At 39.4% G+C, this 26,542-nt stretch overlaps 1 protein-coding gene across 1 annotated transcript in view; it reads right to left on the reverse strand.

Moving 5' to 3' along the window:
* The window catches only part of LOC149154737 (putative methyltransferase PMT11), a 183,321-nt gene that overhangs the window by 89,430 nt on the left and 67,349 nt on the right, over positions 1-26,542 (reverse strand). The window contains exon 4 of the mRNA XM_089440773.1: positions 22,390-22,497. Coding sequence (XP_089296899.1) covers positions 22,390-22,497 — 108 coding nt within the window. The remainder of the gene's footprint in view (positions 1-22,389; positions 22,498-26,542) is intronic.

Raw genomic sequence — 26,542 nt, forward strand, 5'->3', positions numbered from 1 at the left:
ATCATGATTTAATGTAATTGATGTAAAGAAGAAAAATAAAATTATTTTTGTAATGCTTGAGTCATGGGTTTCATGCTCAAGGAATTTTATTTAGTTAAGGCTCCCATTGTGAGATTTTAGGATTGGTCATCATGTCATAAAGTCCATAGAGTCAATGTCAAAGTTTGAAGACCCATTTGGGCATATTACACATTGTAAAAAGCAAATTTGATTGTGTCACAAACCCTCCAAGACCTCGTCACAAGCCCTCCCTCATGTCGGCCTTCAAAAGGAGAAAATGATGCTTCTAGGATGGCAAGTCAGCTTCCCCATGGCTCAAGTTGGCTTATTTTGAGAGACAGTCCACTATATATAGAGATAACTCAACCTCCATTTGATACACATTTGAACAAGCATCCAAGAGAAGAAGAGAAGTGCGAAAAGACTAGGAGAAGGAGTCTCCCATCAAGGAAAAGAAGAAGGAAAGAAAGCCGAGATAAATTTAGATTTGTTTTGGGCAAGAACTCTTCACACGTGTGAGGAAGTCAAAGGTATCTACTGCAGAAAGAGAGTCGAGGTCTATACAGTCCATTTAGAAGTCGAATCAAGGAAGAAAAGAAGATACTCATCAAGCCGAGTTGTAGGAGAAAGTCCTTCTATCCAAGCGAAGGAGATCAAGATATAAAACAAGGTCAAGTGCTGCAACTAGGGTTTCTAAAGGAGGGCCGAAAGGAACAGATCTCAGCTAAGGACCGAAATTTGAAGGTTAGCTGAGGGAAGTGGGAGGAGGAAGAAGTTTGACTATCATTGACTCAAGAAAGAAGAAGTTAAACAAGGAAGCCTTGTGACTTGGTCTTGGAGAGGTTAATAGGTCAAGGGTCTTGGTCTTGATATTCGTCAATTGAAGTCTCTATAAGAAGAAGAATTCGTTTGGGTTTTCCTCTCAAGTTGGAGAGGTTTTGGCCCTGGATGATCACCTGCATTCTGTCTCTCTTGTCTCTTTATTGTTTATGCTTTGGTAACTGTTTGATGAAAAAGAACACTATAATAATATAAGGAAAGAGAAGATCCTAATCTGAAGAAGTAAAAAGCATTCACAAGCAGTTATCATCAAAGAGAAATCTCCTAATCCTAATGCCCTAGATTTCTCAACACAGGAAACACAAGATGTAGGCGCTCAGCCAGGGCAAACCCCCTACAAGGGGAAAACCCAATCAAAAACTCTTCCTTCAGTAGATTCAAATCAAGATGAGACTCTTCCAGACTTCTTAGACCTATACAAAGACCTCCTCCAACCACCAAGTCAACCCTTCCCTTCAATAGATGATCCCTAACAAAATCTCCAAGTGACAGCTCCCCAGCAGCAGCTTCAGTCCAGAATTTCGACACCCCAACAGCAGAACTTCAACCCCAGCAACAGAATTTCGGACTTGAAGTAGACACAGGATTTCAGCCCCAACAACTGCCCAGAAACTTTGCACATGTGAGAGATAGATAGCCAAAAACTCAACTTAGGTCTTCCTAGCAAATTTTGTCCTTGTCCAGCTACTTCGCTCTCTTTTCTGCCTCTCTTACTTGAAGATTGAACTTGTTGAGTGAATGCACCAAATAGGTCGAATTGCCCTCATGTAGGGCAACTTCATGGGGATAGGACTGACTTGGTGTGGAGGTGACAAATAACCTTTTTTACTCAAAAATAATTCTTTTACATGATACAAAAGCACAAGAAGGGTCTAATAAAAATGAAAAAGACTCTAATAACTCAAGACGAAACCTAGAAGCCTTCAATGGAGGCTTTGACCTACAAAACATTGATCAAAGCATGAAACTCGTGCTTTAATAAGTCATTTTCTTTAATAATAAAATTTCTTTTGACAAGTACAATTATGAAGACTGAAACTAGTTACATTCTTCAACACTCCCTCTTAAATAGGAAGGTATTCACAATTACATACATTGAAGATTTCAAAAAGAAATGAACTACGAAGAGTTCTAGCACACTCAGTGTCGCAGACTAGATACCTAACTAGCGTATTCTATCCAGTTGGGACTAAGGGGACTCAAGCTTTAGCCATTCTAGGTACCATCCGGCTTTTAAGCTCTACCACCAACCCATGGATCTAGATGTGTATCCAAGGTTGGAGATCCATGACAAACGCCACCCACCCTCTTTGGGATGTAGACATCAACACATAGGTCGGTCTGATGTCCTCCCAAGCATCTTGCCTAAGATGCTTCATTTCTCCATATCAACTAAATATGTAACATCAACCAACCCAAGCATGCTCCTAAAATATTCAAACTTCTTATTCGAAAGGGATTTCGTCAACACATCAGCTACATGTTCATCTGTCGGGGTATATTGTAGCTTCACGACCCCATCTTGTACCAAACTCCTAATGTAGTGGTACTTGTTGTTGATATGCTTCATTCTTGCATGGAATACGGGGTCTTCAGACATCTTGATGCTAATTTGATTATCACAATTTATCATTGTAGGATCCAGAGGCTTTCCAAACAAATCTAACAAGAGTTTTCTTAACCAAACAGCTTCCTTTCCTACTTCACATGCAGCAACATATTCTGCTTCAACACTACTTAACGCAACACAATTTTGTTTTCTACTCATCCATGAAAGCATTACAGATCCCAAACTGAAACATCCATCGGCAGTGCTTCTTCCATAAGTCTCACTGCCACCACAATCGAAATTGGTAAAACCCATTAACTTGACTTCCTTTCCGTAATACTTTAAGTAGTGATGTATAATGCCACGTAGGTATCTCAAGATATGCTTGGCAGCTATCCAATGATCATGGTGAGGCTCCAACTGAAATTAACTTAGAAAATTTCTAGTAAAACATATATCAGCTCTCATACTAACCAAGTACATCAATGAACTCACCAACTTATGATAGCTAGTAGGATCGACGAGATTAGAGTCGGAGCTTCTCAACATCTTGAGATTAGTGATCATAGGAGTAGTCATAGGCTTGGAATCCATCATATCGAATTCTACAACATCTTGATTATGTATTTACCTTGACCCAGATATATCTCACCAGGTTTCATATCTTAACTAGGGAGGTATTCATTATAACAAGTACAAGAAAGATCTCAAAACATATGAACTATGAAGAGTTTAGGTGTTGGAATGCCATGGACTAGATTCCTGACTAGCGCAATCTATCCAAGGTCTTCCAACAGTTTAGGCACTCAAAGTGCCACAGACTAGATTCCTTACCAGGCAATCTATCCGGGTGGGACTAAGATGGACTAAAGATTTCAGCCTCTCTAGGTAACATCAGGCTTGCTAACCATCCACTGAGGGATCCAGGTGCGTATCTAAAGTTAGAGCTCTATGACCAACGCCACCCTCCCTACTTCAGGATCCAGACACCAACACAAAGTGTCGGCCAAATGTCCCCAGGTAATGTGTCTTACACACAAAGCCTCAACACTCCTGATTATTCCAATTGGTAGCGAATCCTCCCCGATCAAATAGATCGGTAACAAATCTCTCTCGATCAAATTGATCGACAATTAGCGTGCTATCAAACCTCCGAGAGATTTACATGTACAAACACAACCCCAATCAGTAACAAACTTTCAAATGTACATAAGTAAATACAAACCTCTGGGGTCTTTCAGACAACTTGATGTTGCTTCTCAATTTATCACAGTAGGACTTTCAAACGAATCTTGACAGAAGATTCCTCAATCATACATCTTCCTTTCCTACTTCACATGTAGCAACATATTCTACAATCAAATCCTGCTTTCTTTATCTCAACAGCCCCTCTAAATGCATTCTCCAATTCCTTCTTTCAAGGTGTTCATCATGACTATAGTATGCCCTCCCTCTCAACTTGAGGGATATACTTCTTTCTTTATCCAAGCTCCCTCTTAACTTAGGGAGATCAACTTCTTCTTATGACATTGGAGAATCTTTCATGGCTTCCATCCTTCTTATCAGAGTTATCATGACCATCATCATTCATATAACTTTCTTCATCATGCTTATCATATCAACTTTACTTACAAACATCTTCACTATCTTGAAGATTATGTACCTGCACAACTTAGATAGCAGGTACAACCAAATCTATATAGAAGCATGAAGTTAACTATATCAAAATCATACAATAATGGAAGCATTAGACATTAGACATCAAATACCTAAACTTAGTTAGGTTCACAAACAACAAGAAACACATACATTTATACTTCAACTATATGCCAAGGTTTTGTCATAAACCCTAGATTTCATCATCAAGACTTTGAGTACCTCAATCAAGATATCATCCTTCATTATATCTAGGGCTTCAATATGACATACCTTACTACATTATATTGCAAACCCTAAAAGCATTTCAAACAAATGCATTTAACAACTTTAGCACTCATATGTTAGACTTTCACTAGGATTTAGTGCAAGATCCTAGATTTCATACATGAGCCATTAAGCTTCAACAATCAAAAACCAATCACAACTCAATTTCAGATTTCAACAATCTTTCATAAATCTCAAATTATCACATTGTCATCGTAGATTAGAGATTTGAACTTCTACTAAGGTTTAGTTACACAACCTTAGAATTCCTAGAGAATCAAACTTTGACTAGGGCTTAGTTCCAAACCCTAGGGCTCATGACCATCAACAATTAGGTCAACACATATATCTAGGATTCCATCGTCATGCACTAGCATATAATAACATGTGTTAGTCAAACCCAAAGACACAAATATAAATATATTAAAGTTAGACATATAACAAACTTGATCAGACTAGGGTTTTGATCGGACAAACACACATATACCTAAGATTTCATTCCTAGGACATTATCTAAAATAAGGGTCTTGCTTATACACCCTACCAAACCCTAACAATCTAGGGTTTCAATACATAACACAGCAAACCTAATTTATCAATAATTCAAAGGTTTGAGATTTCAAAAATCACCATTCAACTCTAACAATTTTGATTTTCATAACCATACCAAAACCCCGAGTATGACATCATCAAAGCATTAAACATTTTCTTTAGACTTCATCAATAACCCTAAGTAGGCTAGGGTTTCACACATTATCATTGACATACCCTTAAGTTAGGGTTTTACAAAAAACCTTTTTAGGGTTACACAAGAATAATCAAAGATATGAGGGTAGATTTATCTATTGATGAATCACCCAATCAAGAATCTTTATGATCCAAGAGAGCTAGACACAATAATGTTAGTAGTGTAGAACAGTTTATTAAGAATGAACATACCTTTATGAAGAGAGCAAAAACTTATTGTTGAAATTTCTAACTCTGACACGTTAGAAATCCCTACTGCATTTTTTGGTTTATTTTCTCCTACTTGTTCTTTACATTAACAAGTTATTTATAAATATAAATACTAAAAATAAACCCAAATGCAGCCTTAACTCATATACATATTAGCAACTGAAACATTGATACAAACACACAAGGGACATTGTTATTTTTGGACAATCGTCCCCAAAAAAAACCAATGCGGGAAAATTGGTGCAGCAGTTCAAAGGGTTTTATTATTATGCAGATTCTTGAGTACAACTAGGGTGCCAGAAATGGCTCACGCAACAGATATTGTTACACAGCAATGATACCTCTTCTCGGAGACAGATATTCAGCCTCTCAGCTCTAGTCTGCCCCACAAAAATCCTTTCAGCGCTTCCTCTTGGCTCTGAGCCAACCCTACAAACTTCAGCTCAGCTCCTGAAGCCTCTGTGTCAGCCTTCAGACCCTCTGTGTCATCTCTCTAGCCCTCTACGTCACCCACGCAGGCCCCTCAGCCTCTGTGCAGTCCCCAGCTGCCTCTGTGTAGCCTCTGCTGCCTCTGCGTAGCTCTAGCTACCTCTGCGTCAGCCTCTTCAGTCACTACGCTGACCCTCTGGCACTATCCCTGCCTCTCTGCTATGCACTCACTGCCCCTCGCTGCAACAGGTCACTTGTTCGAATTTTCTCCGCAAGCACCACTCCAGAAAAATCAAACTGACTGATCAATCTTAGTGTGTCTCCAACTGACCCTCAAGCCTCCTCTTATACTTTTCCTGTTGAGTCTTCAACGGCCGAGATTAAGTCTCTAATCAATAGCTAAGATTAGATTTGGCTTGATCCATGTCATTTAGAACATTCTCACCCAGTTTTTTTTCCACTGGAAAAATCGTAATCTTTCATTATGCTTGAAAAATTACATGTTGTAGATGCTATTAGCATATGCTGTATTGTTCTTGCCACTAAAGGCATTGTCAAAAAAATTCAGTTTGTCAAAAACTTTATGCTTCTTGAGCTTTCATCACCACACAGGGTGTTCAGTCACTATCTTTTATAAAAAAAGGTGTTATTTATATGGCTGTCATCTACAGTAGAGTCCACATATACCACGCAGGGTAATGTCTTTGCTGAGAGTTTCTGCTTATATACACTAGATATATAGCCTATAAAATAAATATATACAATGTATGAGCCAAGCATGTACATCAAAATTTACTAAAAGAAAAACTGAGATCTAAGGGCTCTCTGCCCTGTGGTAGATTTGATCAATATAAGGCCGATGATAATAACGATATTCATTGAAGCCTCGTTGTTCCTGTATCATCCACTCTCCTCGGGGAAGTGTCGTGGCCTCCTTGGAAAGCCCGTCAGCACAGCTGTTATGTTCCCTGTAAATGTGATTGCATGAAATAGAGTTAAATTGTGCCTTGAACAAATTCACTTCATCCAGAATATCATTGAGTGTGTGTGAGTGACAAACAGTAATATTATTGAACCAATTTACTATGATCTTTGAGTCACCATATATGTTTAGATTCATGTAGTTATGACCCAAGGTAAAATGCAAAAGATGACAGAGAGTAATGAGCTCAGCGAAATTATTTGTTCCTTCTCCTAGCCCCATCTTAACTTTGTAGTAATGCTGATCATTTATGTATAGAATGAAACCACCGCCACATCCATGGTGTTGTGCAGCACCATCAAAAAAAGCCCAAGGAGAATTTTTGTCTATAGGTGCAGGATCAAGTGGCCTTCAGGGGCCGAGGATGATGAGGCTCAAGTAACTCGAGATAGGCAGATATTATTTGGGCTGTGATATGTGGCCAGCAAATAGGTCTATCATCAAATATAACTCAGTTTCGAGCCAGCCATGTATGCCAGCTGATGATTAAGGGGAGGCATTGTAATTTTATGCCCTGATGATGATTGCACCAATTTTCTAATGCTTGACCAATGTTATCACCCTCCTAATGTCCGGAAAAATGAATAGATGTGGAAATATTTTGCCATAGATTGATTAGGGAGTTGCATTTAAGGAACAAATGCAGAGTCGATTCAGTTGAATTCTTGCATAAGACACACCAGTTGGGGCAATGGAAGGATCGATGAGTAAGAGCCTTGCCCGTGGGAACTTTATCTCTGAGAATACACCAAAAGAATAGTCTAGTTCTTCGTGGTGGTACTAGTTTCTAGATACTCTTCCACCAAAAAATAGTATGCTCCGACTGTTTGTGAGAGATCAGGTTGAGGTATCTGGACTTTGGACAATATATACCATTTTCAGCTAGACACCAGACAAGTTCATCTGGTCCTTCTTTGATCCTGATGTGTGATTCACATAAAGCATTGATGTATTCTTGCCATTCCTGCTGCCACTGTAGGGGAATATCAAGTTGCTGTGCAGATTTCCAACCTTGAGAGAAAATGTTGGTGTTCTGAGGGTCCACTATGTGTGCAATAACCTTGACCTCGTGAGAATGTAGGTGGTGGATGAGCTCTCTTGATAGCTGAAATCTACCACCTCCTCCAGTCCAGGGATCCAATCCAATGCGAGCCTTTGATCCATCATTTATTCTCCAAACGAGGTTATCCCTAATGCTAGGCAGGGAGTGAAGGAGAGCCTTCCATACAGATGAAATACTTGTTTTTGGCCAGCTCGGCAATCGGACCCAATCCATGATTTGTTGTGGCCAAATGTACTTGTGATATGAAATTGTAGTCCATAGATTTTGTCCAGTCAAAAGAGTCCAGCCCATTTTTGCAGCCAGGGCTTGTGCAAATAAGGGTAGGTCTTTTAGTCCCCAACCTCCCCATTTTTCAGGCAAGGCAATCTTATTCCAGCTGACCCAAGCAAAAATCCTTTTGTCTTGGTGGCCATTCCATAGATATCTGCTACATAGTTGTTGCAATCGGGCCAGTATGTTCTTGGAGATCCATGCTAGTGCCATCCAAAAAACAAGGGTGGCCTCAAGAACTTATTTGATGAGCACTAATCTCCCAACGCTGGATAAATATCTATGACTCCAGTTTGAAAGCCTCTTTTCCAGCTTGGTGACAAGCCAGACCCAATCTGCAATTTTCTGGCTGAGAGGCTTTATCCAGAATCCCAAGTATTTGAACCCCCTATCCAGGGGTATGATGCAATAAGGGAAATGTTGATGTGCAAGCTGACTCTTGGATGGAAGTAGAGCTAAGGTAATAGTAGATTTTCCATGATTTGCCTGCATACCTATAGCCGATGATTCTCACCTAGTTTTATATTAATACCCCCCATTAATATTTTAATTTTCCTAAGTTTAGACATAGAAACCCCATTAAAAATATTAATTATTTTAATATCTCTCCAACTGGGTGGAAATTCCCCAAACCATTTCTAGGTCTTGGAGATCTTATGTGCCTTAGCCTCTCCACCAATTTTCATGGCTAGAGCACATCCGATGCTACCACAAATCGACACTCCCTCTTAGCGAGGAATGTGCTCTAGTAATGCTCCACCACTGAACATCACACTGATCCTTCCGCACCGGTACCTGTGTTGATGCTTGGCCTTTTGCCTCACATCATCTGCACTGCTGCTTCCTATATTGTTGCGCATAACACTGCCATTGCCACTGCTACATCTATACTGTAGCTCCCTCTCAATATGTTGTTCATGTTACCCCTAGCACTGCCACAGCTAACTGCTGCACTACAACTCAGTTACCGAGAAGTAAGTAACTGATCTACCCAATTACTGACATCCCGGTCAGTCTGGAAGCCTCACGAAACTGAAGCTACCTCTGCTGCTATCCTGTGCTCCCTCTACTGCCACTGTGTTGCTGCATACACCTTTGTGCCTCTCGCACTGCTGCAACCTCTACTGCACTGCCTTAGATTCCTGCACCCAAGCATGGCCTTGCTGCTCCACTACACTTTTCTCCACCAAGCCTCTGTCATCCTGCTACTGTCATTAAGGGCTCCCATAGTCGAATATGATCCAAGAGTTTGGACACCTCAAGGGTCCTGCCCCGAGTATGTAGTCCTCCTGACTACAACTCGATGTCTCCCCACCTCTTCTCTAGAGGTGCATGAGCACTCATGGCACAGTCGTCATCAGTCTCGACTTCTTTCTTCGCCTTAGCCAGAGCTGCCTTGGAGTCGGAAGCCTCTCCCTTGTTCTTCTTCCTGAGACACTGGAATGCATAATGTCCCAGCTCCCCACAATGGTGTTGAATTTTCTAAGCCTATCCGTTAGAAAATTAATTTGTATTCTGTTGGTTTATTTCTTCTACTTGTAAATTTTGAACAAGTTATTTAAAACATATAAATAACGAAATAAACACAATACAGTCTCAACATCTACAGATCATCGTCTGAAAGAAAACGAACACACAAGTGACACCGTTATTTTTGGACAAATGTCCTCAGAAAAACACAATGCAGGAAAATCGGTGCAGCTATTCTGACAGTTTATTATTATACAGTATTTCCTTGAGTACAACTGGGTGCCTAACCGGCTCACCCGACAGAGAAAAATACACGCCAGCAATACCTCTCTATTTGGAAACAGGTATTCAGAAAACCTATCCCACAAAACCCTCTCCAACGTCTCTGAAGCTTTATGCTGGCCCTTTTGGCCTCTGTGTCAGCCTCCTGCTACCTTGCGTCAACCTCAAACCTCTCTGCGTCAACCCTCTGAGGCACTACGCAGCCTCTGGGACCCTCTGCGTCACTCCTGCAGACTCTGCTTGGATGATGCAGTCCCTCTCGCCTCTGTGTTGTCTCTGTTGGGCTCTGTGTGGCCTGAACTGGCTGCTGCCTCTCGCTCTTTGCTTCTGCGTTGTTCTCTTGGCACTGTCTCTACCTCTATGCCCAGTACTCATTGCCCCTCGTTGTTGATCACTAATTCAAATTTCCTTAGCAACCCCACTCTAGCAAAAGGAATGACTGATCACTCTAGTGTGTTCTCCAACTGACCCGCAAGCCTCTTCTTATACTTTTCTTGTTGGTCCTTCAACGACCAAGATTAAATCTCTAATCAACAGCTAAGATTAGATTTGGCTTGATCCATGAATTTTGGAACCTTCTAACCTAGTTTTATATTAATACTCATTAATATTTTATTTTTCCTAAGTTTAGACTTAGGAACTACATTAAAAATATTAATTATTTTAATATCTCCCAAACCATGTACAATCTGTCCAAACCATTTTTGGGTCTTGGAGATCTCATGTGCTTTAGCCTCTCCACCAATTTTCATGGCTAGAGCACATTCGATGCTACCAAAAATCAACACTCCCTCTTAGCAAGGACTGTGTTATAGTAATACTCTTCACTGAGCATCACTCTGATTATCTGGCACTAGTCCCTGTGCTGATGCTGGCCTCCTCTGCATCTGTGTTGTTGTTGGTCCATCCTCCCAACACTGCATCTGCACTGCATCCCCCTCTCATCATGCTGCATCGTGCTACTGCAAATTGCTACTGCACTGCAACTCAACTACTGAGAAGTAAGTCACTGATCCACCCAACTTCTGACATCCTCTTCAGGCTAGAAACACTCCCGATGCTGAAGCTCTCTCTGCTACTAACAAGTGCTCCATGTACTAACCTCTGTGTTGCTACAACAACTCCCTGGATCTCGCACCGTTGATTTTAACTAGCGTTGATTACACTTTTTATTGGAAATACTGAGAGGGGAGTGAATCAGTATTTCTTTTCAATTGTTACTTTTATCAGTTAGATCATTTATATTTAGAACACAAAATGAATAATAAGAATGAATGCTTTTATTAATTTCTTTTTCACAATAAATCAAGTACAATGTATATAGGGCTCCAACCCAAGATGAAGACAGTGATCTTCAATCTCCCAAGCTCCAACCTATTGCCAAGCACCAACTTGGACTTTTGTGAGGCTCCGACCTCTAGGGCACCGACCCTATTTTCTCAAGGCACCGACCTTGCATTTAAAGGCACCAACCCCTAGGGCACCAACCATTCTCTGCTATAGACTCCGATCTGGTTTCTTGAGGACTCCGATCTAGTTTCTTGAGGACCACTGACATCAACGATTGACATCAATGACAACCTAGATTAATAATCTCCCCCTTTGTCATTGATGGCAATATTCTTGCCCTTTCAACATTCTCCCCCCCTTTGACATCAATGCAAACGGGGTGCCCAAGTACTCCCCCTGTTAAGCTGCTTCTTTTCTTCATGAATAGTAGTTCTTCATAGATATGTTACTCCCCCTGTCATGGTGCTCTTCTTTCTGGCAATGTGGTCCATGATAGACGTGTTTGAATTTCTTCATGTGATGAACCAACTCCCCATGTCTACACAACCTCCTCTAGCTCAGGAAATATTACCTGCTTAGTGATAAAGTGGAAGACATCTTCAACAACAGTCCATTGGATGGATAAGAGATCATGTTCTTCAATGGAGTGTTCTTGAGAAATGATCTATCAAAGAATGATTGTCTATATAGCTCATCAAGAATTTCATAAGGCCCATTCACGGATGGCTTCTACAAGAATGTTTAATCATCATAAGCTCCCCCTAATTGTATGCATAGTCTTCCTTTTGGCAGAGTCTCCACATCAAATACTTGGAATATCAAGGATAACTTCATCAGGTCAACAACATGAGTTATTGGCTGGTGTGTTCAAAAAACTTCTGGATTCAATTTGCTTCCTTCTCCATACTTGTGTAACTTTCTTCTCTGGCACAGTTCTAGCTTGTGTAGGGGCCCAAGTCAAGTTACAATCACATGCCATATGTCCAATGTTATGACACTTGAAGCACTCTATGTTGTTCATGAATAAGAATTCATGACTTCTTGCAAAATTTCTTCTCAAAGATTGACGGGGACCATTAAATATGTCTTTGTGATATGCCCTACAATCTTTTGCCATGTGCCCAAAGTTTGTACAATAATAGCAATAACCAAGAAATATACTTTGGTAACTGGGAGAAGAAGGTTTCCTTGATGTACTTCTGAAGTATTTTTGCCTTGGGATCCTTTGATGATAACCATTGCTTCTTGCATCCTTGACACCATCTGCATTTCTTCTTGGAGTAGGATTTCTTCCAATGTCAATTTGACTCTTGCCTTTGTTGGGGGCATCAACATTTCTTCCAGGCTTCCTCACATCCTTGTTGTTTGAAGCATTATCATTCTTGCTTGAGGATTCACCTGCATAGCCAAGACCTGATTTATCAAGGGGAGACCTTTGATGACTTAGGATGTCATCTAGGGTTTGAGAAATTTTCAAGTTCTTATTCAGCAAGTCAACTTCCTTTTTAAGAAAGACAATTTCTTCCTTCATTTTCTTGCATTCTTCATCCTTCTTTGATAGAATGATCTCCATTTCTTCCTTCATCTTGGTTGCTTCACATGATTGGGCCTTAAGAGAAGTGATTTTTTATTTTAACTTGGTGATGTCATCATCCTTTTCTTCTAGTTAGCATATCATGGTGTTTCTCTTCTTTTCTGCGTCATCAACTTGTCCTTCTAGGAATGTCAAAGCTTCCATCACCTTCTCAGCTCCTTGTGCTTGTTTCCTTGCTTCTTCTAGTTGAGATCTAAGGGAGGAGACCTCTTCCTTGTATTGACCAATCTCTGCTTCAATTTTGTTCAAGCTTTTGTGCCTTTGTTCAAGATGGCTTGACAAGGTATCTTCTCATTTCTTTGCCTTATCCAATTGATTTGTCATGGATATGACTTCTTCATGATGCTTTCTCTTCTTTTGATGAAATTCTTCCTGAATCTTGGTGAGCTCCTCACCTCTTTCTTGTACTTGAAGCTTGACAAGGTCAACTCCCTTCCTTGTCATGTCCTGGTCACCAACTTGCGCTTTCTTCCTAAGTTACTCATTTTCCTTTTTCAAATTGTTAATCTCTTCCATGGAAACCATAAGTTTAGTGAGGAGATCTTCTTCAAAATCTTTTTCATTCTCTTCATCTTCTAGGTCTTCTTTAGCCTTGATGTCATCACTCTTATCTTCAGCTTCCTTGATGGGTTTCCTTCTTGTTTTCCATCATTTTCTTGACTAGAGATCATTGTCAACGTTCCTTTTGAGTGAAGATCGTGAAGTTTATCCCATATGCCTTTTGCTGACGAACATTTTTCAAAATTGGCTTTCATAGAATCAGGTAACCCATTCAAGATTGCTTTCATTTCTCTTGTATTATATTCCTTGGATTCTCCATCCATCATGCTATCAACAATCACTAATTTCCAGACTTCAATGCCTTGAGTATTTAAGAAATCCCCCATTCTTGCCTCCCATATATCAAAGTTTTCATTGAACAATGGAGCCTTCACAAATTGATTGACTTCAATTTCGATGGTTGAGGGAGACACATCTTTAGGAGGATTGGAGACTTTCTTCCTTGGCTTCACCATTTGTGTTCTAATGATCAACCCTCAAGCTGTTAGGCTTTCAGTGAAAGTACTGGCTCTGATACCAATTGTTGGAAATACTGAGAGGGGGGTGAATTAGTATTTCTTTTCAATTGTTACTTTTACCAGTTAGATCATTTATATTTAGAACACAAAATGAACAATAAGAATAAAAGCTTTAATTAATTTCTTTTTCACAATAAATCAAGTACAATGTATATAGGGCTCCAACCCTAGATGAAGACATCGATCTTCAATCTCCCAGGCTCCAACCTATTGCCAAGCACCAACTTGGACTTTTGTGAGGCTCCAACCTCTAGGGCACTGACCTTGCGTTAAGAGGTTCCAACCCCTAGGGCACCAACCCTACTTTGGTACAAACTCCGATATGGTTTTTTGAGGACTTCGATCCTCTAGGGCTCCAACCCTATCTTATCCAAGGCACCAACCTTGAGTTTAGGAGCACCAACTCCAAGGACACCAATCTTATATTTGCCAAGCACCAACTTGGACTTTCCAAGGCACCAACCTTGTCAATTTTGAGGCACCAACCCCAAGGGCTCCAACCCTATAGCTTCACTTTGTCAAGGTATGATTGGTTGTACTTCACGGCTCCCAAGGTCTTCTTCACCGAGCCCTGTCAATCTTCAACTTCATTGTAGTCTTCATGCTACATCATCAATGACAACCTTAACTTAGAAGGTGGCATCACTGTTCTTCATGGTACCTAATCAAAATCTCCAAGGTCACCTCATGATGGCTTCAATCATGCATCAAGGTCTCCAAGATTGTCTTCAAGATCAACTTCACAAGAGTCTTCAATTCTAAGCCCACTCAACAAATGTCTTAATAGTTGCTCAAAAAATTCTTCAAGAATTACTCCAAAGTCTGCTAAAGGAATGTGTCAAAGAGGTGCTCCAAGAACTTTATGGTTTGCACAGCAGACTTCAAGGGATCTTCAACAATGTCTTCAATGAGGACTTCACAAGGGCTTCCAAAGGCTGCTTTAACAATTTTTCTAGCAATGCTCAAGAATGTCTTCAACAAGCAGCTTCAACAAATGTACAATGGGTCTTCTTCAGACAGATTTCTAGGTCTCTTTTAGGTGTAGTCCTAGATACTCTTCAAATTTTGCTTCTCTCTGTCCCAAAGGTGTCCTCAACTCTATCACTAGGTTGCTCCAAACATTGCCCAAAAAACCTGCTTTCAAATTATGCCAAAACTCTCAACCAAGTGTCTCAAGTCCACAGTTAAGGTGCCACAGGTTCGAGTTTATTCTCTGCTACAGATCTCAGCTTCAGAAATTAGGGGTCTCTGCCACAGGTCTGAGCTTAAGAAGATAAGGGTCTTTCGCCACAGTCAAGACTATTAAAATCTGCTCACAGGTTTGAGCTCTTCAAAGGTCCACAGTATCGAACCTAGCCACAAGTCTAGGAGTCTTTGTTTATAGTTCCAAAGTTCCTTTATATTTAAGCTCTGTCCACAGAGGCCAAGGGTAATTCCACAATTCAGCCACAGGTCCAACCACAAGTCTCCACAGGCGCAAAGATATGTCTGCTACAGGTGGACAGACTTCAAATGATACTGCAATAAAATCTGAGCTGCTACAGACTCCAAATGATAGTCCACTGTAATTACAAATCCGAGGTGTAAGGTTGTTGTAGCTCTGAAATCTGAGGTATGGAGTAATTCTTCCACAGTTAAGACTGTTCTCTGTGCCAAAAACAGAATTGTAATAGATGACTATCCTCAAAACCTTTAATAGAATTTGCCCAAAATAGAGATATCAAGTCCTCCTTGGCCTTCTTGCTGTTCTGTCTTCTTCTGTGTCTTATCTCTGAAATCTTCACCGAATTTCTTTCTAAAATGAGGTGTCTGAACTCATATTAATATTGGTTTGACGTTTAAGATGAATGGACGTGTCTTATGGAGGGAGGCCAACATGACAGGCCTAGCACAGGTCAGCTCAAGGACCAGATTAATATTCCTAACTTAAAAAATTAATATCTCCCAAACTATTTGGAGTTTCGGGCCAAGTAATAGCTCATTGGAAAGCTAAAAATATGCTCTAAAGGATGGTGAAGGTCTCATTAAGGAATTTTGCCTCTAAGGTAGCAAAAAATATTTTTTAATGTGACTGATTATTTATTTTTTAATGGAGACAAGGCAGAATGCCTTTGAGTGTAGGGCTTCTTCATGGTTTGATTTCTTCGTTGATTGTCTTCATAATCATGTCCTAGCCTTCTTCAACATAGGATCACCATCATCATGTCCTTTCCTTCTTCAACATAGGGTCACTAGTGCAAAGATATTTCATCAATCAAATGCAGCATCATTATGTAGTCTTCATCATAAGGACATCAAGCTTCACATCATTGGAGATTTGTCATGTCATCATCAAATTATCGGAGGTAGGACATGTCATCATGTAGTGTTATCATCAAGATCAGTGATATGGTAGTCTTCCATTATGATCATCAAGATACATGATTGGCACTTCATTTTTGTCTTGACATCTTAAATAAGAGTTGTAATCATCTTTTGGCATCTTCAAGAATATTTTCCATATCGGCCACTGACACCAACAATTGACATCAACCTATCGACATCAATGACAACCTAGATTAACACTTTCTCTCTCCTTTGACTGGTTTGACTTTGTATTTGTTGAGGTCAGAATTTGGAATCTTATTGGAATATTCTTATGTACTTTTGATGAACTAAATCTCTCTCTCTCTCTCTTAACGGAAGATTTTTAGGGTTTTCCCCTAGTGGGTTTTGCCCTAGCTGCTAGCCTAATTTCTGGTGTCCCTTGTCTCTTGTTTCATTGTTCATTGTGATCTCTATTGCTCTATTGATGAAAGTGAATGGTTGAAGTTTTTCATGTATAACTACTTAATGATTGGAAAGTTATAATTGTATCATTGGAAGTAGTTATCAATTTTGAAAAATTGTACTAGTCTTGATTGCACTAGAAAATCAACATATGAGGGCTACTCATGATACACCACTGGCAGGGCACCATGGATACTTCAAAACTTATATGCATATTAGAGAGAGGTTCTCATTGAAGGGTCTCAACTTTCAAGGATGATGTGTTGCAACATGTGAGGGAGTGTATCATGTGTCCGCGGAGCAAGTCAAAGCATACTCATCCTACAAGTTTGTTGCGACCTTTATCCATTCTAGAATAGAAGTGGGAGAGTGTGTCAAGGATTTCATCACAGGTCTACAGAAGGTGCAAAGCCGATATTTCTTTTATGTGGTTGTTGATCGGTTGACCAAGTTCATGCATTTCTTCACAATTTCATTGAAGTACAACGCAGTACAGATGGCAAATTTGTTTTTGTTGAGAAACCAATTGCTAGATAGTTTAATGCTTGACTCCTCTTTCTTGATAATTACTTATGAATGTTAGCTATCCTCTTATTATTTTTATATTCTCTTCATCAAGCAATGATACAAATGTTCAAAGCATAATGATCACAAAGAAACAAAGAACACCGGAAATTAGGCTCCAAGTCGAGGCAAAAACCCCACAAGGGGGAAAACCCAATAATCCTTCTCTTATAGAATCAAATCAAAATGAGATATCCAAAACCCAAGACCAAGACCAAAAACTGCCACAAAGATCCCAAGTCAACTCTCCTCCAAGTCTCCTCTAATCAAATCAAAGTCCACCAAAGTCAACACTAGTCAAACCCTCTGAAATCTGGTCAAATCACAAAAAATTTCGACCCAATAATGACCTCAGAAATATACAAAATTCGCACAAGTGAGCAAAACTAGCGTAGAAAACTCACCTTCTCTCTCCACTAACTTCCTTCTCTCTCCTTTGACTTTGGCCGTCTTTTCTTCTTGATTATGCGTAGAAATGATGATGATGATGAATGAATCATCTTCCAAGAGGTCAAATTGACTTGTATATATAGCTTATATAGCTGTCCAGGAGGGTCAAATAGGTGCCACATAGGCCGACTTATCCAAGGAGTGCTAACTTGGTCTTTGTTTGACTCTTTGACTCAAAATAAAAATTATTTTTCTTTTCTTACAAAAGTCCAAATGGGACTTGACTCAAATACATTTTCTTTTTTACTCATAATAAATTCTTTTTTACTCTTTTGACTCTATAAGCATGAAGAACATGCTTTGACCAAAAATAAAATAATAATAATAATGAATATAATAAATATATTGATGATGAAATTACATTACATTATGAAGACCGACACTAGTTACAATTTCAACAGTTTTTTAGGGAGGTGTTTATATTCCATGTGTTCCCTAAGTGCATTGTCAGTGATCAGGGCAATAGGTTACTCAATGCATTTTGGCAGGAGTTGTTCAGAGTGGCTAGCGTCGTGTTAACTCCTAGTACTAGTTATCACCGTAAGACGGATGGCCAAACAGAGATTGTGAACAAGAGGGTTGAGGGATATCTATGTAACTCTATGTTTGGACAACAAAAAGCTTGGATTAAGTGGTTGCATGTAGGATAACATTGCTACAACACCACTTACGACATCTCTAGTGGTATGACCCTATTCCAAGCATTATATGGCTATGATGCACTTTCATTTGTGGACTTGGGGTCTGGGTACAACAAGGCTCCCAAAGCCAAAGAATGGATACAGGATAGCCAAGATATCCTTAAGGTTCTTAAGGAAAATTTGAAGGTTGCCCAAAACCAACAAAAGATGTATGCAGACAGGAACAGAGTCGAGTGCAATTTTGAGGTAGGAGACTTGCTTTTCTTGAAGTTGCAACCATACCAACAATCCTCTCTAAAGAAAAGTAGTGCAGAAAAGTTGAAACCGCACTTTTATGGTCCCTGCAGGGTAGTCTGGAGTGTTGGGGAAGTAGCCTACGACCTTGAGTTGCAAGAAGGGAGCAACATTCATAATGTTTTTCATGTATCATGCCCCAAAAAGGCATTGAGACAGCAGGTTATTACTTCAGCAGAGTTACCCCCACTAGACGAGGAGGGGAAGCTTTTAATGATCCCTGAGGAGATTTTGGAAGCCATGGAAAGGAAATTAAGGAGCAGAGTGACATGAGAATATCTTATCAAGTGGAAAGACTTACCAACAGAGGACGCTACGTGGCAAGGAGAGCAGATATTGCAGCATCCTAGTTTGCATTTGCTTGAGCGCAAGCAATCTCGAGAAGGGAGGACTATAATGTCCCTCTCCGAGTGATCACTTCAAGAAAATGACTCAATAGCCTATTTGATTCCCATAGGCTATAGTTGGTCACAATGGGGATCAATTAAGTTAATTATTTAAATGTCATTTGGGTGAAAAAGCAACATGTGAATGTGAGCCATGATATTCTAATTATCCATGGTATATACCCATGGTATTCTGATGATAAAAGAGAGATTCAAGCTCACTCTTGTGAACGCATAGTCGTATACCTCAAGTTGATTTGGAGAGCTCTTGTAGCTTTTGAGTGCAAGGAGTGAAATCCTCAAGAGAATCGATTCCGGTGGGTGAAAGAAATCTACCCTAGCTGATCCAAAGAAAGAATCACTCAGATTCTTCACAGGCATTCATTATTGAAGGAGATTCATCTTTTTGGCCAAAACGTGGGCATCCCATAAATTGTGGGAGACAAAAAAGGAGGTCGTGCAATTCTTTTGTTGTCGTACAAGGTAAAAAGGGGGGTTGTACCTCTCTACTGCAGGTCGTCACTCTTCCAGGAAGGGTGTTTCAGTCTTCATCAACAATCTTAGGATTTTGTGGGTCGATTTAGCCACCAACAATGCATGGAAGACAAGGGAGGCTGAGTTTATCGATATATCAGCAAAATCTGAGGGTTTTGTGTGGACTGTTTCAGTATGATTTTACTCTCCAAGTCCAACGCATTGCACTCAGCAAATCAAGTTAATATTTGTTGGGCCATGGCATCTCAAGGGGAGGTCAAATCAGCTCAATAATTTTGTTCCAACAAAGTCACCTACAGCAGTTTGTAAGGGATATTTCAGTGTTGTCATCTCCATCTATTTTTCCAGCCAAATCATGTTAGGTTCCCAAAAATCATTTGCCTGAGTTTGTTGCTGTAAAATTTCTTTGTGAAATATTCGCTGTATTGCTATTGTTCTTGAAGGGTTTTACAGCTATCGTGGTATTTTTGTTTGTGGTATTTTACCATGGTATTAATAAACAGATCTGCTATTTTGGATAAAATTGTTTGATGTGATATTTTGGCTGGGTTAGTTGTTTAGCATAGAAGGGATTTTTCATGCAAAGTGTTTGACAAAATGTCTGCAAGGTAAAAATAAAATAATTGCAAGTATCTTTTTAGTAGGGGATTGTACAAATAAATTCAGCCCACTAGAAATCAGCCCTCCTGGAAGATTTCGGCCCTTGGATAATTCAGCCTCCCACACGAACAAATTGGCCCCTCCTCTTGTACAGCCCCTGCACACTTGAGAAAAATAGGCCCCTGGATATTTTGAGCTCCCTCCAAAACTCAGCCCTCCTCTTCAAAAATTTGGCCTCTTTCCTAGACTTGGCCTCTCTAAACTTTGCTCCTGAAATCTACTTGCTTCAATCCTTTTCCCTTCTCTTCAATCCTGGAGTCTCTCACACCTTGAGAAAATTGCTCTCTCAACAAATTGTTGAAGAAAATGTAACTAAGTTCCATATTTATATGTGCAATTTTGATCTTTGTACTTGTAAAGAAAAGAAATATTATTTCTGTAAACCATATGAATGAGTTTCTTGCTCATTCCATTGATCTAGGAAAGTCAGAGAGTCAAAATCATGAGCTCTTCTTGAGCATATTTGTAATGTATATGAAGCTACCTAGTGTCTAAGAACAACCCTCCAAGACCAACATAATCCTCCTGAAGACAAGCAAGCAAAACGATGGAAAACTCTGTCACGTTGGCCAGCAAAATAATTTAAATTGAAGTCATGTCAGCTAGCAAAAGAGACACAACGGATCACTTGGTTATGTCAGCTCATTATGGAGGCATGACCACTATATATACCCACCTAGGGTCACCACAAATGGGAGGAACAGAATCTCACATTCTCTGAAGCAACTCGGATAAGAACAAGGTCTGCAACTTCGCATATCTTGAAGAAGTATATTCTCGGATGGGATAATTAGGAGCAGGATCTCGGTGATAAGGTACAGTGATACCTTCGCATTCCACTCTGAGATCTCAGTTAAGTTCAAGGTGCTGGAACTCGGATGGGTACAGGACTATGTCTCTTCGCATAAGGATCAGTCTTCGGATAATATCATTGTGATTTCAGATAAGTACTATTATGATGATTACATTCTTGACATAAGTCTAAAGACAAGGGTCTCGGTGCTACTCTCTGCAGTCATAACCTTAAGCATAGTTATGATCTCAATGGTGACCCTGTCTCAAGGATATAATCTCATCGAAGGGGCAGCTATGGTGAAAACAGTGAAGATCTCGATGGTGCAGACACAGTGATGATCTCGGAAAAGGTGCAGTGATGATGATGATCTCAGCAGTATGAAGAAGAGGATTGATGTCTTGGTCTTGGAGTGGCTCAGTCAGTCAAGGGTCATGGTCTTGGTGTTCGTCAATTGGAATCTCTAGAAGAAGAATTTAGTGTGGGTTTTCCTCTCCAAGAGGGAGAGGTTTTGGCCCTGGCAGAATGCCTACATCTTGTGTTCTTGTCTCTTTGTTTTTGGTAGCTATTTGATGAAATAAGAAACACCCACTCTAATAATGTTAAAGAGAAGATTGTGCTAACAAGCAAATTAAAAATGTCTCACAAATAGTTATCAAGTCAAGAAGAATCTCATTAACTACATGTGCCTCAGATTCTTCAACACAAATAACAATGTAATGTGTCTTCATCCTCTCCAATAGGTTCTCTTTATAATTTCTCCATGGACCAAATACCTAATCTCCAAAGTGATAGACAGATAAGATTAAATCCAAGTCTTCTTAGAATAACGATGAAGATTAGATCTAAGCCACTTAAATAATTTAATATTTATCCTTAGATAAACATTAGCCCAAAGTCAACATTAATTAAATAATTAATCAATGTACTTTTTCCTAAGTTAAAAACTTAGGAATGAGATTATATTAGTTGCTCCCCTCGAACAACCACTTAAAGAGGACTTCTCTCCTACATGCTAGGACACCAAGCCTATGCAGAAGACCTTCCGAAGCTACAAAAATCAACATAAAAATCCAAAAGGTATACCTAAAAAGAGATTTTGATAAATCAAAGGCTCACAAACACCCAAATTTCTACATGTCAGCTTAATCACATAATAATTTGGTACAGGACATGTATTCCTGTGGCTGCTACTAATAATACTGTGATAAAGCAAGGATTTTTGTTTTTTTACCCTCCATGGGGTCTATAAATTGTGACACAGTAAACAGGCTTACCAAATTCATTCTAAGTATCAGCGCCCTTGCAAGGGAGCACAACTATATATTGTTGAGGAATGCACTCTTGACAAAAGGAATGGTGAAAATGACTTCCAACTAAAGTAAAACCACCACAGAAAGATAGCATAGAAGTAACTTAGTAGAGCAACTGGTTACTGAACGACTGTCTGTTATTTAATTATAAATTTTACAAAAGTTTCAAAGGTAGTAGTAACAATAGAAGAAGAGGAAACAAACTTGCTTTTTTGCTAAGGACAATTGTTATGAAACTTCTATGTCAAACCTGACTGCCTTAAATCTTTTGGTGTATCATTATGATTTTTAAGTACCATTCAAAGCTTCCTGCACGTTCTCTTTTTGTTTATCCTGTTGTGCACCCCAAGCAAAATAACCTCCAGCCCTGAGCATCCTATTGACCTCCAGTAATAAAATACCCCCTTCAAGAAAGCAAAAGGAAGCAATTTAGCATCTGAAAGTTCATAAACACCAATATGCATTAAAAACAATCAATTGAATAATAGCAATAGATAATAATATCCTAATATCAAAGGCAATATATGATAAGGGGAATTAGTACATGTGAACTATAAGTCAATCACAAGCACCTGCGTAACCTACAATATTTATTTTTCATTTTCAAACATGTAATTATCTAGAATGATTTTTGTAAGGAAATAGTAAATCACTGGCATCATCAAAGCAAAAGCAAGCAATTGATATTTTAACAAAGTTCATAAACATCTACATTAGTAAATATAAGTGTTAACGACCTTATGGGGGATATATATGAGGTTGAAAGTATATGTAATGGCATTAAATGTGCATGTAATAGGGATAAACCTAATAAGGAGCCCACATGTGTAATTGGGGGGGGAATATGTATATATAGAAGGTCAATATAGTCATTATAGGGGAGGGGAACATATGGTTTAGTTATAAGTATGTGTTCGGGTTATTTGGAGGAGGCTCTCCTAATGTACAAGAAGTTGTGGAACTCATCACCATTATCTCTTTGGAAGCTATGCCCCACACTCATACTTTGTATACATTGTGTGTATTCAAGTTTATTATGTTATTTTAAGTATTGAGGAGGTTCTCCTAATGTACAAGGAGTTATTGTGTAATCCATCCCCGTTATCTCTTTGGAAATTGTGCTCCATGCTGATACTTCATGTACACTATACATTGTGTGTATTCTACTTTATTATGTTATTTTAAGTAGTTGGTATAATGAGCTCAATATAATAAGAGGATTGGCGAACAAACATAGAAAGCCAAAACAAACATAAAAAGAATATCGATGGGAAGATGAGCAATGAACATGGTAACAAGACTCACCAAGTATGAAAAGTACTCTAAGAGTAAGCTCAGATCATGGTCTCCGCAACCCATGTTGCCATTTTTAGCAAAATAGGTTTGACCGGACTCACCGAGTACAACCAAAACATGACATGTCTCCAATAACTCTCTAAGTCCGTGGCAATAACTTGGCCAACATTTTTATAGAAAAAATGACTGATTTTCCATGACATTATCATTTTTATTGTTGGTTTTTGCTGAGACACAGTTTTCTGCTATGAAAACATTTACCTGGGTGTCAAGGCCTAAAACCAGTGCTTCTAGAGATTTTTCAGTGATCCAGGGTCTGAAAAATTGCTGGGAAGACGACAGTCTGAATTCTCATACCATGACTTCACTGGGGATGCGATTGTTTGCAAGAAAATCACATTGTGAAATGAGCACAACATCAGGCAAGCTAGAGCACACAATATAGTAGGTATTAAAGGGTCTGCAACTATTTTCTTCGAAGTTCAAAAAATATATATATATACATATATAGTCAGAGCATTTTGTTCTTTTAAATAAAATCATTTCTTTAAACTCTATTAATAAATGATGTGTACATACATTAAAGTAATAGGACATGTCCCTCGAGGCATATGTCAGTATCTAGCATCTCGTACATGTGACATGCTAGGACACATATCAAACATGTGTTTTCCACATGTCCTAAAATAGGACACCTATCAAACGCATGTCCTAAATGTGTCCAATACTAAGGTGTGAAAAATCCTTGTGGGGACTTTTAAAATGTGATTTTTCCTAATGAAGACAAAAAGTGGAATGTGTTTCCTTGTGATATGAGTTTACACAACAGTGTTTGAGTTAGCATTAGCCAACTTAAATCTTAATGAACTAGTGCTAGAGCTGGTCACTTTTCATGATGGTCATCCTATTGAGGGGTCTTCCTCCACACCAACAAATGCAAACCTTGGATTAGATAAAGAGTAGGAGGAGGAGGAGGATAGACAAGAGAACAATGGCAATGCTGGTGATTTTGATGATTCTAACATGAAGGAGGACTTATACCAATAACAAGCTATGAGATTCTTCCATCTACTATTTATTGTCAGTTCTTCCATCTACTATTTATTTTCAATTCTTCCATCTAATGTTTAGTGTCTACCCTATTTTATATTTTCCATTGGCATTTATGTTGATTTTCTTAGTGCAATTAGGGTTAGCACAATATTTCTGAGATTATGATAATTACTTTTGATGCAGATTTTCTTTTAACTTATTCCAATATATCATTCAGCAACAATACCTCAGAAATCAAACCATAAAGAACAATAGAACAGTAGAGATCACAATACACAAAAGAAGACAAGATTTACCTTGGGAAAACCCACCAAGGGGAAAAATCCAGCAACATTTTTCAATAGAGAAATTCTTCTTGTTCAATGAGATACACACCTAGACCTATGGTCAAACCTGGCCTTCTCCTACAAGTCAAGTCACCCAATTCGATCCAGCAGTTTGTTCTTCATGTCTGACCTAGAATTTTGGCCCTCCTGCAATTGCCAATTGCCCCAAAAATTTTGGCCCTGCAATAGTTGCTCCAGTTGCCTAGAAAATTTCGGCCCCTTGCAACAGAATGCCCATAAACTGCAAATCATAGAGAGAGAAACTAGTCGACACGTGTGAGTTACAAGAGAGAGAAGAGAGAGAATTTGTCCTTCTATTCGTCCTATTTGTCCTTCATGTCCTTCGCTTGCTTACCCAGAAACTGTCTTGTGTGAGAGAGATCGAATGCCCAAGTGGACGAGGAGGTGTTGCCTCTATATAGTGATTTGTCTAGGTTGAATGGGTGTCTTTTGGAACCAGGGCCGATTTGACTTGGAGGGAAGCTGACCTAACACTTTTGGGGCCAAAAAATTACATTTCAAAAATTCAAATTTTCATCTTTAAAAAGTAGCAACGGGACATTGACTCAAAATAAATTTTCCTTTGACTCTAGCATTTATAAATATGCTTTACAGTGATAAATACAAATACATCAATCGACCAAATTTACATTATGAAGACCGACCATGGTTACAAACTCAACACCCCCTCTTAACTAGGTAGGTATTCATAATCATTGTCATAGGTATTCTCAAATTGACAAATTTCATGGTACCAAACCCATGGAAATGTCATCAACATATCAAGACTCACTCCTCTAGAGTGATCGGTCCTCGAATCCCATGGCCTATCCCTAGGCCAAAAATGTTGAGACCCTCAACTAGCAAGCACTCACTCACCCATCCTGGTGAGCTCTCCGGACCAAGACCTCACTCAACCCCTTCTTGGTTGGTGATCAGGTCTAGATGCTGAAAGAACCTCACTCCACCCTATTCGTGGTGCGATCAGTATCAAGCCGGTGTGTGATCAAGGTCTAGGACTTCACTCCATCATTTCGGTGTGTGATCAAGGTCCTCCTCCAAGAGACACTCAGTCAAACCTGCCTATTGAGCACTCTGGGTCTCTTGGACCCATTCTCCCTTCCAGGAGTATGTCCATTCGAGCCACAAATATATCAGCACTCCCTCTCAATGAGAGGGGTAATCTCCACAAGCCCCAACTTGTCTCTGAAGTACATGAACTTGTCTCTTAGCAACAACTTCGTAAGAACATCAGTTGTAGTGGTACTTAATCTCAATATGCTTCGACCTTATTGCCCTCCTCTGCACCATGTCACGGATGTAGTGGTACTTACTCTCAATATGCTTCAACATGTCATGGAACACGAGATTCTCTGAAAGCTTCACACAGTTTTGATTATCTAATGTACCATCGTCGGTTACAACTCTTGGCCGAACAATCCTACAAACAACTTCCAGAGCCATACTACTTCAATACAAGCCTCATTGGTTGCGATGTACTCTGCTTCAGCAATGCTGAGTGCAATCTGCTTCCTGCTCATCCACAATATCATGGCGGATCCCAAACTAAAGCATACTCCCGAGGTACTCTTCCTATCTTTAGCACTTCCTACCCAATCAACATATGTATATCCCTGAAGTTTTACATCTTTGTTTGCAACATATCTCAAGCCATAATTTGTTGTACCATGCAAATATCAAGACGTGCTTTGTTTCTATCCAATGCTAATGTCTCGGTTCAACCTGGAACTAGCTCAAGGTGTTTACAGCAAAG

The sequence above is a fragment of the Pinus tabuliformis genome, chromosome 9 (genome assembly GCF_031772625.1).
Source record: "Pinus tabuliformis cultivar Carrire ecotype Pingquan chromosome 9, CPIR1, whole genome shotgun sequence".
NCBI classification, from domain to species: domain Eukaryota; kingdom Viridiplantae; phylum Streptophyta; class Pinopsida; order Pinales; family Pinaceae; genus Pinus; species Pinus tabuliformis.